The following is a 12,346-nucleotide window of genomic DNA, read 5'->3' on the forward strand; positions in this document are numbered from 1 at the left end:
GCGGTAGCACTGCAGAAATCGTGGGGTGCCTTTTTCATTGCGGGGTGCTGTTCTCGTCATGATGATTGCATTCACGAGGCTGACGTAAAGCGCAGCTTCTGCCACTGTCGGGCCTGAATCGCCTGTGCTGTCGCTTTTCTTGTCGTCCTCATCATTGTCTTTAGGCGACACTTCAGCAACAACAGAGGCAACGATGGCAAAAAGTTGAACCTCATAGCCGACATCTCTTTGCGGTCGCAGCAGCACTGCCGAGCAACTTCTTCACATTCCAAATGCCACACACCATTGGCAATGGTAGATCCCTGTCACGTGCCAGCGGCGACTTCTTCGTGCCACATTTCATAGCAGGAACGATGTCCAATTTTTCTTCTATGCTGAGCACCCGGTGTTTTTTATCCAAGCTTCGGCTTGACACAATTCCTAGCTTACACGACGCCACAATGCGCTCTGGCACGGCGCTGAAATGATTTTGACATTGATATGGCTTCACGCGCAAATGCATAGGGCACTTGGAGGCCGTTGTACTGATCTCTGAGGCTTGTTGTGCTGCTGGGCCACACGATGGGGACGACGCACCGTCGTGATTGCGCGATGAGTAGTCGAAACATTATGTATTAACCGATACGTACGCAATAAGCTGGTCCGGTTTACGTGGCTACAAAATGCACAATGTTCAATGGTCGCCGAGTCAGGGATTTGACTTTACTACTTTTAAAATGAAACTACTGTTTAAGCGGGTATGGCTAAACAAGGTTTTACTGTATAACAACAACTTCTCTATTCAGGTTTGGAGATAAGAAAGCACATAATTCTACTTGACTGAAATTCTATCAATAAAAAATATTTTGCTGCATTTCATATACAAACTGAGTTGCTATCAGTGCTGTCATACTAATTTGTTGTTCCTTTTAATAACAGCAGAGCATACTATGCGTCTCGATTCCTAGGTACCTAAGTTACTGATAGCTAGGTACATTCTATTTACGTAATGTGAGTAGCCTCTTGAGTATGTGCAGCACCGTGTTTCTGCACAAAATTTGTAAGCATAAATGTTTATGTTAAAGTTCCTGATGTTCGATTCGCTATCCTACTTCTTTTTCCCTTGATTTGATTGAATATTCAGTATTTGCACACCCTTAGTTCTAACTACAGACCGATGATGTTATTGGAATGCACTGGTTGAGTAATCGCCAGCCAGTCTATACAACTGCACATACATTTGCTTATTGCTCTCACATTATGTGTGAAGCACTTTGCTGGTAATAGCTAGCGGCGTGCACTTTAATGTGCCAACCGTAGCCCCAGCTCCTTCAGAAAAGGGGCAGAAGAGAAGCACCATCAGCCAAAACAACGCTCTGAAACCGAAGGCCAAGCAGGTCGGCCCAAAATTTTATGCATATATAGACATACCCAATATCATGCTTTTCCATGTTTTGTCGAATATGACGACGGAACGCCAACCCATAAATGCTGGTGGGTAACTTGACTACTGCGAGCAGGTGTCCTCAAGCTTTTGGGGATGCCATCACTAACGCGTCATTTTGCATCCTGGCATCGGACGCGTCGGAGGGCGTTTGTTACGCTGTGCAAAGTGTGAAGCTGGCCCAGTGTGCGTCCTATGCAGAGTTGCGCAAAATCACAGAGAAGTGATCGTATCCCTAAATGTGATCACTTTAGGATACCATTTCACCTCTTCGGCAAACGTAACTGCATATATCCAGGCTGGTAATGCATAAATGGCCCACCTATGCCGAGCATGTGCCAGTTGCTGCTAAGGTGGCAGCGTGTTTAGATTCATCTCACAGCCAGCCATCCTGGCACTCGATTTTCCAACAACCTTACAGCAGTTTCATATGGTCTTGGGATCCTGGCAAACGTGATTTCCTATCAGGACCGAAACCAGCTAGCTGCCATATGGCTGCCAGCGAGCTGCCAGAACTCTGAAAATTGAAGAGGCCCATTATGTTTGTACAAGTGGCTCACTGGTGATCTGTCCCAGATTACACTAACAGGTTTGATGGCCATCGAAGTGCTGTTCGGGTCTGCATGCAAACATCTCGCAACTACTGCAGGCACATGTACAAGTTTGTCTGTGCTTCGTAGATTCACACATTCATGCATGCAGTTCAGAGTATGAACTGTTCGCATTAAAGCGTGGATCTGCATATGATCTGCACGCCTTTTGGTGCCTAATTGGTACAATCTTTCCACATGCTTTTGAGCTTTCCATATGCACTGCTTTCTTCATTGTTCCCTCTGTCTGCGTCGCATACGGGAATTGCTTCGCGCAGTACTGTTGACCTGGACAAACCTTGAGCCGATAGAAACCGTGCGTTGTGAAATGGATGTGTGCATCAAGGTACCAACCTTGGCCAAGTATTTTCTTCAAATACAGTAGCCGAGTGATTATCCGAACTTCGTGGGGACTGAAAAATAGTCTGAAAAATCGAACAGTCAGAAAAATAAAAATTTATAAGGCTTAGAGCGGCTTAAGAAAATCCCTAATAATGCCCTGCCTTCGACGGCAGGGCATTGCGTGGAGGCAATCAGACTTGCGTAGATTTGTGCAAGAGTGACGTCGCCTACGTATACAGTGGACAAGAGCGTCACTGCATTTGTGATCTCCGTTGGTGGAGATTGCCATGGAGACCGAAGAAACGAGCCATGTTTCTTCGCATCACTTGGCTCTTGCGAAGGCACAGGAGGTGGTGCCGATCACACAAATGCAAAGCTGCTCAAACATGCACAAAGATGCGACGTCTCCGAGACACGAAGGAACGAACCACGTTTCTTCACACAACTTGGTTCTGGTGGCACAGGAGGTGGTGCCAATCACACAAATGCGAATCTGCACAAACACGCGTGCCAATCCCACACATGCGAAGCCGCACAAACATGCACAAAGACGCAACATCTCTGAGACACACCGGCTCTCTGGACACCACGTGCAAAATAGCAACCGAAATTTAAAGAAAGAAAAAAAAAAACTGATCCCGCATTAAGTGATTATGACGATAGTGCTGTCCCCAAAAAAAGTGCCATCCCCTGGCGTGTTTTGTCAGCCAAGGAAGAGCGAGCATGGCCTACAAGACGCGGGGATCACGTGCGCGTCCCAATCTTGGAGGCTATAGAGCGCGCCACTCGAAGCTAAGCCTGGCCAAGCCAGCGTAATATCCAACATGGCTGTCTCCAAGATTGGGTACCGTGGCTTGGAACGAGCAATTTAGTCCGGAAAATCAAACTTCGGCACCGAAATTCATCCAAAAATCGTTTGCGAAAATGCATTAGCTCCATGGGGACCCTGACGGTGCGTTTATGAAGTCCGGAATATCCAACAAGTCCGAATTCTTGAAGTGTGAAAAATCCGTCGGCTACTGCATACTGAACAGATGAAAAACCAAATAAAAGATATTTTATTTGCGAATGGAATTATTCAAACGGTCACTATTCCATTCGTAAAGTAGAACTGCGTTCATACTGTTTGGAAAAAACACAAAAAACACATACTCATAGCTGCCAGGTTCGCAGGGAAGACATTAGGGAGATCTGACTGTGGGGGGGGGGCTCGGAGTCAATATTTCAGACGCATTTTCCATAACTGAATTTTTTATTTAGTTGCGACGGAGCAGGAATTGTATAGTTTTTGCTTCAAAACCACCAACAACCTACACAACCGGTCACCATCACTAAATCTTCGATGTGGCTGATGCCGCCCTATTCAAGAAGTCCTTGGAGTACTGTCGTGCGTAACAATGTGCGCCGCTGTGACACTTCGCCAAAAGAATGTGTCCGAGGGTCGTGTCAGACATAGATGCTCGGAAATGGGTACGATTTTTTTTTACAGTGCTGAACTGCCTCTCGCATTCAGCGTTGCTGTGCGGTATAGAGAGGATTCCAAGCATCACCGCTGAGATGCGCCCAAATTTCAAAAGCCCGTCTGCGCCTCTGAGCTGGGAGATGGCATTCCACTGGGCATCAGCCCGTTCCTCTTGCAACACATCTGGAGGAATGACAAAAGCCTGCAACTTCACAAACTCCATTTCCAGAAAGTTGAGAGCTTCATCTTTAGACTCTTGCGGCTCCTGTGGTAACAAGGCCGGAAACGTCTCCACAAAGAAGAGGACGTTATGAAATGACATGGTGTCAATGCATTTGACATCCGCAACTCGTGCATTAATCAGTGCACTGTGAGCCAAAGGAAACTTAAGCCGAATGTAATCACAGGCAGTGACCATGTATTTCCGAACAGCCTCAAAAAATTGTTCTTGTTCACTTGGCTTGAGTTTTTCAACAATGTGTTTAGCTTCTTGTCCGACCACAATGTCTCGATCATCCTTCTGCGCATCTTGGCTCTGGTAGTCAATCGTAAGCAGGTCCTTGTGCCCCTTTAGCAGGCCTGGCCTCACAAACCTTGAAAGGAGGTCCTCAAGAAGCCCAAAGAGCAGCGATTGCAGCAAGTGTATTTGAGGAGCTTGCGCTTGCAGGCGGGAGTTCAATGTGTCAAAGGCAGGGATAATGGTCTTTAAAAAAAGACAGCAAGCTTTATTGAGATCAGAACTCAGGAACACAAACAGCCGTTCCTCACGTGTTATGCATGGTGCCCCCCGAGTCTTGCCTTCCACATCAGCACCCTTAGCCTTTTTCACTGTCACTGGTGTACTCTCTGCTGGCATTTTTCTCTTCTGTTTGCACACGATGGGCTCCGGTTGTGCAGTTACCGTTGACACCACTGTTGTCTTCGGAATTTGATAGTAAGACAGAAACTGCGGGCTTGTGGCTTCTTTCTTCACCTCATGAAGGAAAAAGCTCAACAGAGGTGCCCACTGGTCCAGTAGCCTTTGCAGGCATTTCCCAAGCGACAGCCATCGAGTTGGCGCGTGCTTGAGGATTTTTCTGAACTCAACATCGTGCATTTTGTGAAACTGTTTAAGGGTAAATTTTCTTTTAGCACTCTTTTCCAAATAAAAGAAAATGTCCACGAGGACTTCGTCCACTTTCGACGGGAGGCAAGACGCCGCTTTTTCAGCCGCAATGTTGATCAAATGGCATGGACAACCAATTTTTATAATATTTTCATGGGCCTCTGTCAGCACTGCCGCCACGCCATTTTTTTTCCCCAACATCACGTTGGCGTTGTCAGAACCAAAGGCTATGCAATTGGATAGCGGTATGTTCAACGAAGTGAGAGTATCTATAATCAATCTGGCAATGTTGCGCCCAGTTGAATGGCCCTCCAGAGTGCTTAGCACAAGCAGTCTGCTCTCGATTAAGCCCGATTCTTTAACAAAATAGGTGACCACGATCGGGTACAGTTGTGCTTGGCTGTCGTTACTACCATCTATGGCAATCGCAAACACCCTTTCTTTCAGGGCACTCACAGTGCTTTCCTGTGCGTGGCGAGCCATCTCACCGACAATTGCTGTAGTTTTAGTCCTAGAACATGCGTAGCACTTCGCAATATCCGACTTCGGGAACATTTTCCGCAGCAGAGGTCCCACGTGTTCAGAGGCACTCAGCGGGATGTTGTGCTCCAGCAAGAAATCCGTGAACAGGCATTCCGCACGGATGACATCACTGTCGTCTTGTCTCACGAAAAATTGTTGGAGACGTTGCTGGTTCTCTTGGCACTGAAGGCTGCTGGCGTGCTTCTTCGAAGAAACGTGCGTAGCCAAGTCAGTTCTGCCGCCGTGCGAGATGCTGATGTCGCAATTGCAAACAGTGCAAAATGCATGATGCCCGCCTTTCCGCAACGCCACAATACAGCCAAAGTCTGCGGTATACTGCCTTAAAAAGACTTGAAGGTATTTCTTGCGCTCTTTACTCAACGCCATTGCCGACAACTACGTAAAGGACACACTACACCAGGCACCGGAGCGCCGAAGCCAACAAAGAACGTAAGAAAACTTTCGATGAGCGTGTGGAGGCAGCCTAGTGCTACCTACAGGAAATACCGGCACAAGTGGAGAGAAACTACGGGGAGGATCAGACCCTAGCGCCACGCTTGTGATACCCTGGGCAGCTGCATAGAAATCTCCTTATGCGTAGATGAAAACGACCGCGGCGCTTCGTTCACATAAATAGCAAAGCAGAAGCGATACTACGAGCTTCAATTCTGCGCTTGACCCACTACGCTTTTTAGACTCTTCGCTGATCATGCTGTCAATCGGTGTCACGAAGCTCCGGCGCTATGTGGCCAGACTAGGAGAAGGGTTCAGCCGAACACGGGCGCATTTTCGGGAGATTTCTGTTTCGGTCGTACAATCGTACAAAACCATTAAAATTCGGGAGTCTCCCGGACAATTCGGGAGACCTGGCAGGTATGCATGATACTGACTAGGAAAAACATACGATCCGGAGTAACTAAAAAAATCTGGCAACTATTCCTGACAGTACATAATTTGAAGCCTCGCGGAGATCGATGCGGCATGAGACAGTGAAGTACATAGAGCTGGTGGTCGTACAGTGGCCCGAGACATGTTTTGTTTTCCTATCGCCTCTTGTTTTAAGAAGAGAAATGAAATTGACCTGGTGGGCAACACTGGATACTGCCGAAGTGAAATGTGATGCCCATGTTGCACCGCCTGCAGCAGGGAACGGCGGCGCATTGTGGTTATCGCCTATTAAACGCATTCGCTACCCGTCGGACAGCACCACATGCTGTGAAACAGATAGACAGATAGGCAAAGATGTTTACCGCAATATGATTGGCAATGATAGCTGTGAATGCCACGTGCGATGACCCCGGAGAAGATTTGCTGGTACCGAACTGAGAAACTGAGTGCGCACCGGCACTTTCATGTGAGACGGGCGGGTGAATGTTGTGATGAAGCTGCCACGGTGGGCAGCTATATACACTTCTCAATCGCATGCACCTCGCGCAGTTTCTTGTTTACATGGGGTCTAGCAGCCAGAAAGCTGTATCATACAACTTCCGTTTGGCAGCGTACTGAACCTAACGTTAGTGCCGAAAAATCGTGTTTTCCGGGAACGTCTGAACCAGCAAAAAATGAGTAACTCTATTGGGTCATTTCTTGTGTTCTCGATGGCGAACGTTGGCGCCTGGAAAACGTACATAATGGGAACGGATCAACGAGGTTCTACTGTATTCGTACCTGAGTATTCACATGCCCCTAGTAAAAAGTACTTAAGGGAGAGTTCGGATTAAGTGTGAAGGTGACTATACAGCACTTGCGACATTCTTCGCCGTGTGCTTTCTGGGCTCTAACTGAAGAGCACGTCTCTCCGACTGCACCCACCTGTACAACTCCGGCTGCGAGCTGGGTGCCAGGTGCAGGGGCTGCCCCATGTGCTGCAGCGGCGACAGGTGGGGCCGGCCCAGAGTGGCGGCTGCCGACACGGGGGGCATGAGGGCACTGCACTTGACCAGGCGCTCCCCTTCGAGGAAGCCGTTGGCGGCCGGTCGCAGCTGCACGCTGCAGTCGTCGTCCACCTCCCGTTTGGGCGTCAACACGATGTCCCCGCCACCGTTCAGCGGATGGCACAGGAGCCGCTTCTTCTGGCTGCACAGGCTGCTGCTGCTGCTGCTGCTAGGACAAGATTGTGCGCTTCGTGAGGCTTGCGGTCCATTTGCCGGATGCTGTGTGGCACGCATGCACGGCCACTTGCCTCAAACACTGAACTGTGCCCCTTCAGCTGTGACCACAGGCCAGCTTACTCACTCACGAGTGCGCCAGACTCCTGCTCGCTCCACATTCATTCCACGAGCACAAGATAGATAGCAAGTGATTAACTAAGAGTCTGAGTGCACGCAAGTAAAAATGAGAAGCAGGGTTGGTACAGAACATTCGATCCAATATTAAAGGCCAATTCGAGGATTCCAATCAGGTTGAAGGCCAACGTTCAAGGAGGGTGAAACAATCTTTATTTGTACACTTACAGTAAAAATAGTAAAATCTTGTTCGTTTTAGTAGCAAAGTCTTGCAGCTCAGCAGCTGCCGAGTTGGACATACGCCTCAAGCACTTTAGGGGACTTTTCAAAGTTGAGTTCTCCATTGCGATGATGTCAATCACCTTCCAGCATGATGGCTCCATTTATAATGATACCACATATCACAATATATTGGTTGCAATGATGAGTCAAGTGTATCAACTTAAGCATTTGGGCTATTAGAAAGAAAACCATGCATAACGGTAAATTAAGACTACATATCGGATACAACAATCAAAATTTTGCCTTCTGTACAGCATTTTTCATGCACATTGAGCTTGGCATTTAGATTGCTAAGATCCCCTTAAACAAACCATGCCGAGACGAGTGTATTTACAGAGTTAGTATCTGCCACCATTACCGCGTAGTGCCTCCTGCTCACCCCACTGATTGCAAGTTGGCACAGAACACCACAAGATGGAGCCAGCTGTTTCGCATCCACATTACCATGCTCCCGTGCTCCCGTAAGAAATTGACTGAATTTCTCTATTAAAAACATTGCATCATTTGTTCTAATGAAGATATACAAAATCTAATTAGACATTTGCAATCAGCAGAAAAAACTGAATACTGTTAAATATCATCCAGTTCACACTAAAATTAACAAAAGTGGTTTTGGAACCCTTGTCTCCCCTTAATATCAGCAACTTCCAACGCGTTGGTTTCACTGTCATGGGGGTGTCACCACGATGCTCTCCATGGCTTTGCGATCAGTGTGTGCGCGGGAGGTGCTACATGATATGGCAGCAGCCACGAACTTGCGCAGGCAAACTTTGGCCCTGTCTCGACATTGTTCATTTAAGGGGAACAACGCAAATGTCAACATTAGTCTGCATGGAAAACGCTGTCCATAAGGCAAAATTTTGATCGGCGTCTCTCATATATGACCAATAACATACTGTTACATTTTTTTTTTTTTCTCACAGCCCTAATGCAGAAATTGACACTCTTAAGTAAACTCGTCGTTATAAGATATATACCGTTATATGTGGTATTGTTATAAGCAGACTGCACTGCAATGGGATTGAACCTCAGTGCTCCAAAACACTCCGATGCCCTAACTATTCGGCCACAACCGCACGTATACTTCTATCGTGACAGTGCCAACTAGCTCTTTGAGACGATCACCGCATGTCACGCATGTTCACCAGTTTCCTGCACGCCAAAAATGCAGGAATGAAATAGGCAAATTTATAGGATTTGATTAACCGCTTCACGAAAGCTTTGCTTCACAGCTTCTAAGATGTGCATTGGATCTGCATAATAAAAAAAATGAAAACAGCCCACACATAACACACCCGGGTAGACAGATCCGACCACCAGCCGCACGCAACAAGCGCTGCACCATCTCTTACCTGATGGGCAGCGGGTCTCTCTGTGGCTCAGGCTTGATGGCCTTGGCCGCTAGCACGCTGCTCGTGAAGTTGGGCAGGGCACGGGCGGGACTGTAGTGACCCTCAGAGTCCGAGTCGGGCACTGTGATGCAGCTGGCCATGCGCGGACGCAGCGAGGACGAGTGAATGGCCCCTCCACTGCTGGTGGCCACCTGGACTCCTCCCGAGGACGATGATGTGGGCAGCATTGCTGCACAGGCAGGCGCGCACATTGTCAGACCCACTGACAAGCACGTGGTGAACTGTGAACCTACCCTAACCTATACCATGTTCTTTAGCTCCTTAGTGAACTAGTAAGTGATGAAAAGCTCTGTAGCTTGTCCACGTGCATAAACCCTTCGCAGAATGCTGGGTCACTGGAGACATTTATGCAGATAGTCATGTTGGAGGCACCATCTGGTGCCCTAAGGCTGGACCAGAGAGGATGGTGAGCTCACATGAGCAGCTTGGGCTTCTTGGTACATCACGTTGGAGCAATAGCACGAACTTGAGACGGGGACAGAGGCGGCAAGACAACGCAAGCACTTGTGTTGCCTTGCCTCCTCTGTCCCCGTATCAAGTTTGTGCTGTCGCTCTAACGTGAGCTGTCATTGCTGTGAGCAACCATATTCTACTTAGCTGCTGGCATAAAGCATTTAAACAGCCACAGAACAAAAAGGTGTCTAATGTGATGCAGTAGGACAAAGCGTCACAAGGTGCCACTACCAGAGCCGCTACTGCTGTTACCATCTCTGGTAATTCGGTATTCTGTAAAGAATAATAAGTGGACAAGCTGCAAAGAAACTCCTTGCCGAGATGAATATACAGTGAAGCTAGATGACAGTCCTTAACTCCTTATTGCTTGAATTCTTTTGCCCAAAGAAAAACATTCCAATCACATTGAAGAGTACTTGTACATTAATTAGGTTGGAACATCCAAAAATTGTGTCAAATCATTTGCTATCCCAGAATGAAATTCATGGGCATGTTAATAAATACCAAAAATGGTTGCTGAATGGCAAACGATACTTCTTTATAGCTGCACATTTTTTTTCACTGTTACGCCCTTTGACCTGGAAGGCGAATCGCCTTGCCTCCTATGGTAGCCTCTAAAACAATTGGTATTGCAGAGATGCCACACTCAATTTGTACAACTGAGTGGATGTAGCTGCACACAAGTTTCTTGGTGTGTTTAGCCTCCTTGGTAACTTCATGCTTGGAGTGCCGATACAAGTATGCATGATGTTTGGAAACCGCCATTTTCATGCATAAGAGTTTTGCCCCAATTGCAAAAATCGGCCAGGGGAGGTTAAAAATTGCATCCGAACATCTGTAGGCCTAATGAAGCTGAATTTAAGCTCAAATGATCAAAAAGAAAAAAACTTTAAAATAATTGAACATACACAAAAATGTGCACTAGTTTGGGAAGTTTTGTATTTACCCTATTGCAACATAGTTTCTTTTTTCACAATTATCATTGCTTGAACTCGACTCTAGCATTATACTCGAATAACAACGAAATTGACCATTTGAACACAAATATTCTAAATCCCGCAGTCTTTAGCGTTATGTTCACAACCTACTGGGGGCGAGGACTTACGGGATCGCCAAATGTCGGAAGCGGCTCTCTTGCATAGTATGAGGGATCACGCGACGTGCTCCTCATAGGTTTTGCTTACGGCGCTCAATAAAAAAACCACGTGGCAGCCCTTCTGGACATTTATGTAAGTATTCTCAAAACGAGGGAAGTTTTTGACTGTCGATATCATAATCTTGTGCAAACTGAAAGCACAGAATCGTTTACAGATGCCACCTCTTTACCGGATACGTACAGTGAACGCCACTGCGCACGGTCGCCGCGATGGAGTCTCCCAAACCGGCTTCTTGTGTGAAAGGTAGGCAAACGCTGAGAGTAAATATGCCAAATATGTTCTTATAGTGGGCTGTCTGTATAACCAAATGGAGCATAACAGAATGAAGCCTCAATGCAGCGATCCCACAGGTTCGCAGCGACCGGATGTGCGTCTGCGTGCTTGTCTGCGCACAATGTTTTGCTTTCGCTGTGAGCGTGTTTTCACACCGTGCCGTGAGCTTTAGGCCACAGCATATGAGCATTTGACAGTACAATAGCAACCATTGTTGCGTGGACGCCATTAGAACTGTTCAAAAATAATTTCGTTAGATTCTTCGACGCCTACGGCAACTGTGATGCGTCGTCACGACGATTCAATCTTTTTTTGTCTTCTAAATTCCTGGTCATTTCAATATTATTTCTCAAGTTGCGTCGCACTGTATGTTTATCGGTCTTCTCAGCGTGTGATTTCCCTGTTTCTTTTTCGTAATCCAGTGCATTAATTCATAACACAAACATGACTATATGCCATGCCTTTTTTAATGTGCGTCTTACAGCTCCCTTACGTTCAAATGAACTTGCCAGTATCTAGCATCAACAAGTTCATAGACCAAACCGTTCTGACATTAGCCGGGCAGCGGGTGCGGGCGAGCGTCTCAGTGCGCGTTTTCTGCTACTCACCAAACATCGTAGTCCCGGCGCCGTAGCAGAAATCTTCCTCGCGTGTGTGCTTGCTGCATGCCTGAGTTGTAGCCGATGGCTGTCTGCCGGTTCTAAGTTTCGCGAGCCAAGCTTCACGCAGCTCCTTGTCCTGCGGCTATGTGCTAATAAGGCTGACACCAAGCTCCGTCGCGTACATCCGGCACTGCGACACCGAGCAGTAGCCTACCATGCTGCACGCCTCCAAAGACAGCCACTACCTATTATAGTACTTTCAAATGTCAAGCAGACACCCAAGGCGGTAAAGCCTCACCACTTAATCAGAACCGCGACACAGGTGGAACTTGAAACCTTCGTTTTCAGCTCGTTTCGGCACTTCCAAAGCAGCCAACGCGGCCGCTGTGTCCAGGTGATCTCTCATGCCATGTCACGCCGACGATGGCACCAGCTTTTCCAGTGGTGGAGCTCGCCCCTAATACCTCTAAGTCTCAATCCTATCCATAGACAAGTCGA

The 12,346-nt window shown here is 47.3% G+C and overlaps 1 protein-coding gene across 6 annotated transcripts in view; it reads right to left on the reverse strand.

Moving 5' to 3' along the window:
- Positions 1-12,346, reverse strand: part of LOC126530559 (uncharacterized) — a 114,200-nt gene that overhangs the window by 17,003 nt on the left and 84,851 nt on the right. For 4 of the 6 annotated variants that reach the window (XM_055070645.2, XM_055070642.2, XM_055070643.1 and 1 more), the window contains 2 exons: positions 9,304-9,532; positions 7,257-7,547 (listed from right to left, as the gene is read on the reverse strand). In XM_055070645.2, coding sequence (XP_054926620.1) covers positions 7,257-7,547; positions 9,304-9,532 — 520 coding nt within the window. The remainder of the gene's footprint in view (positions 1-7,256; positions 7,548-9,303; positions 9,533-12,346) is intronic. The other 2 variants (XM_050177821.3, XM_050177818.3) reach the window with 2 other exon arrangements.

This window comes from Dermacentor andersoni, chromosome 4 (genome assembly GCF_023375885.2).
Source record: "Dermacentor andersoni chromosome 4, qqDerAnde1_hic_scaffold, whole genome shotgun sequence".
Lineage (NCBI taxonomy): Eukaryota > Metazoa > Arthropoda > Arachnida > Ixodida > Ixodidae > Dermacentor > Dermacentor andersoni.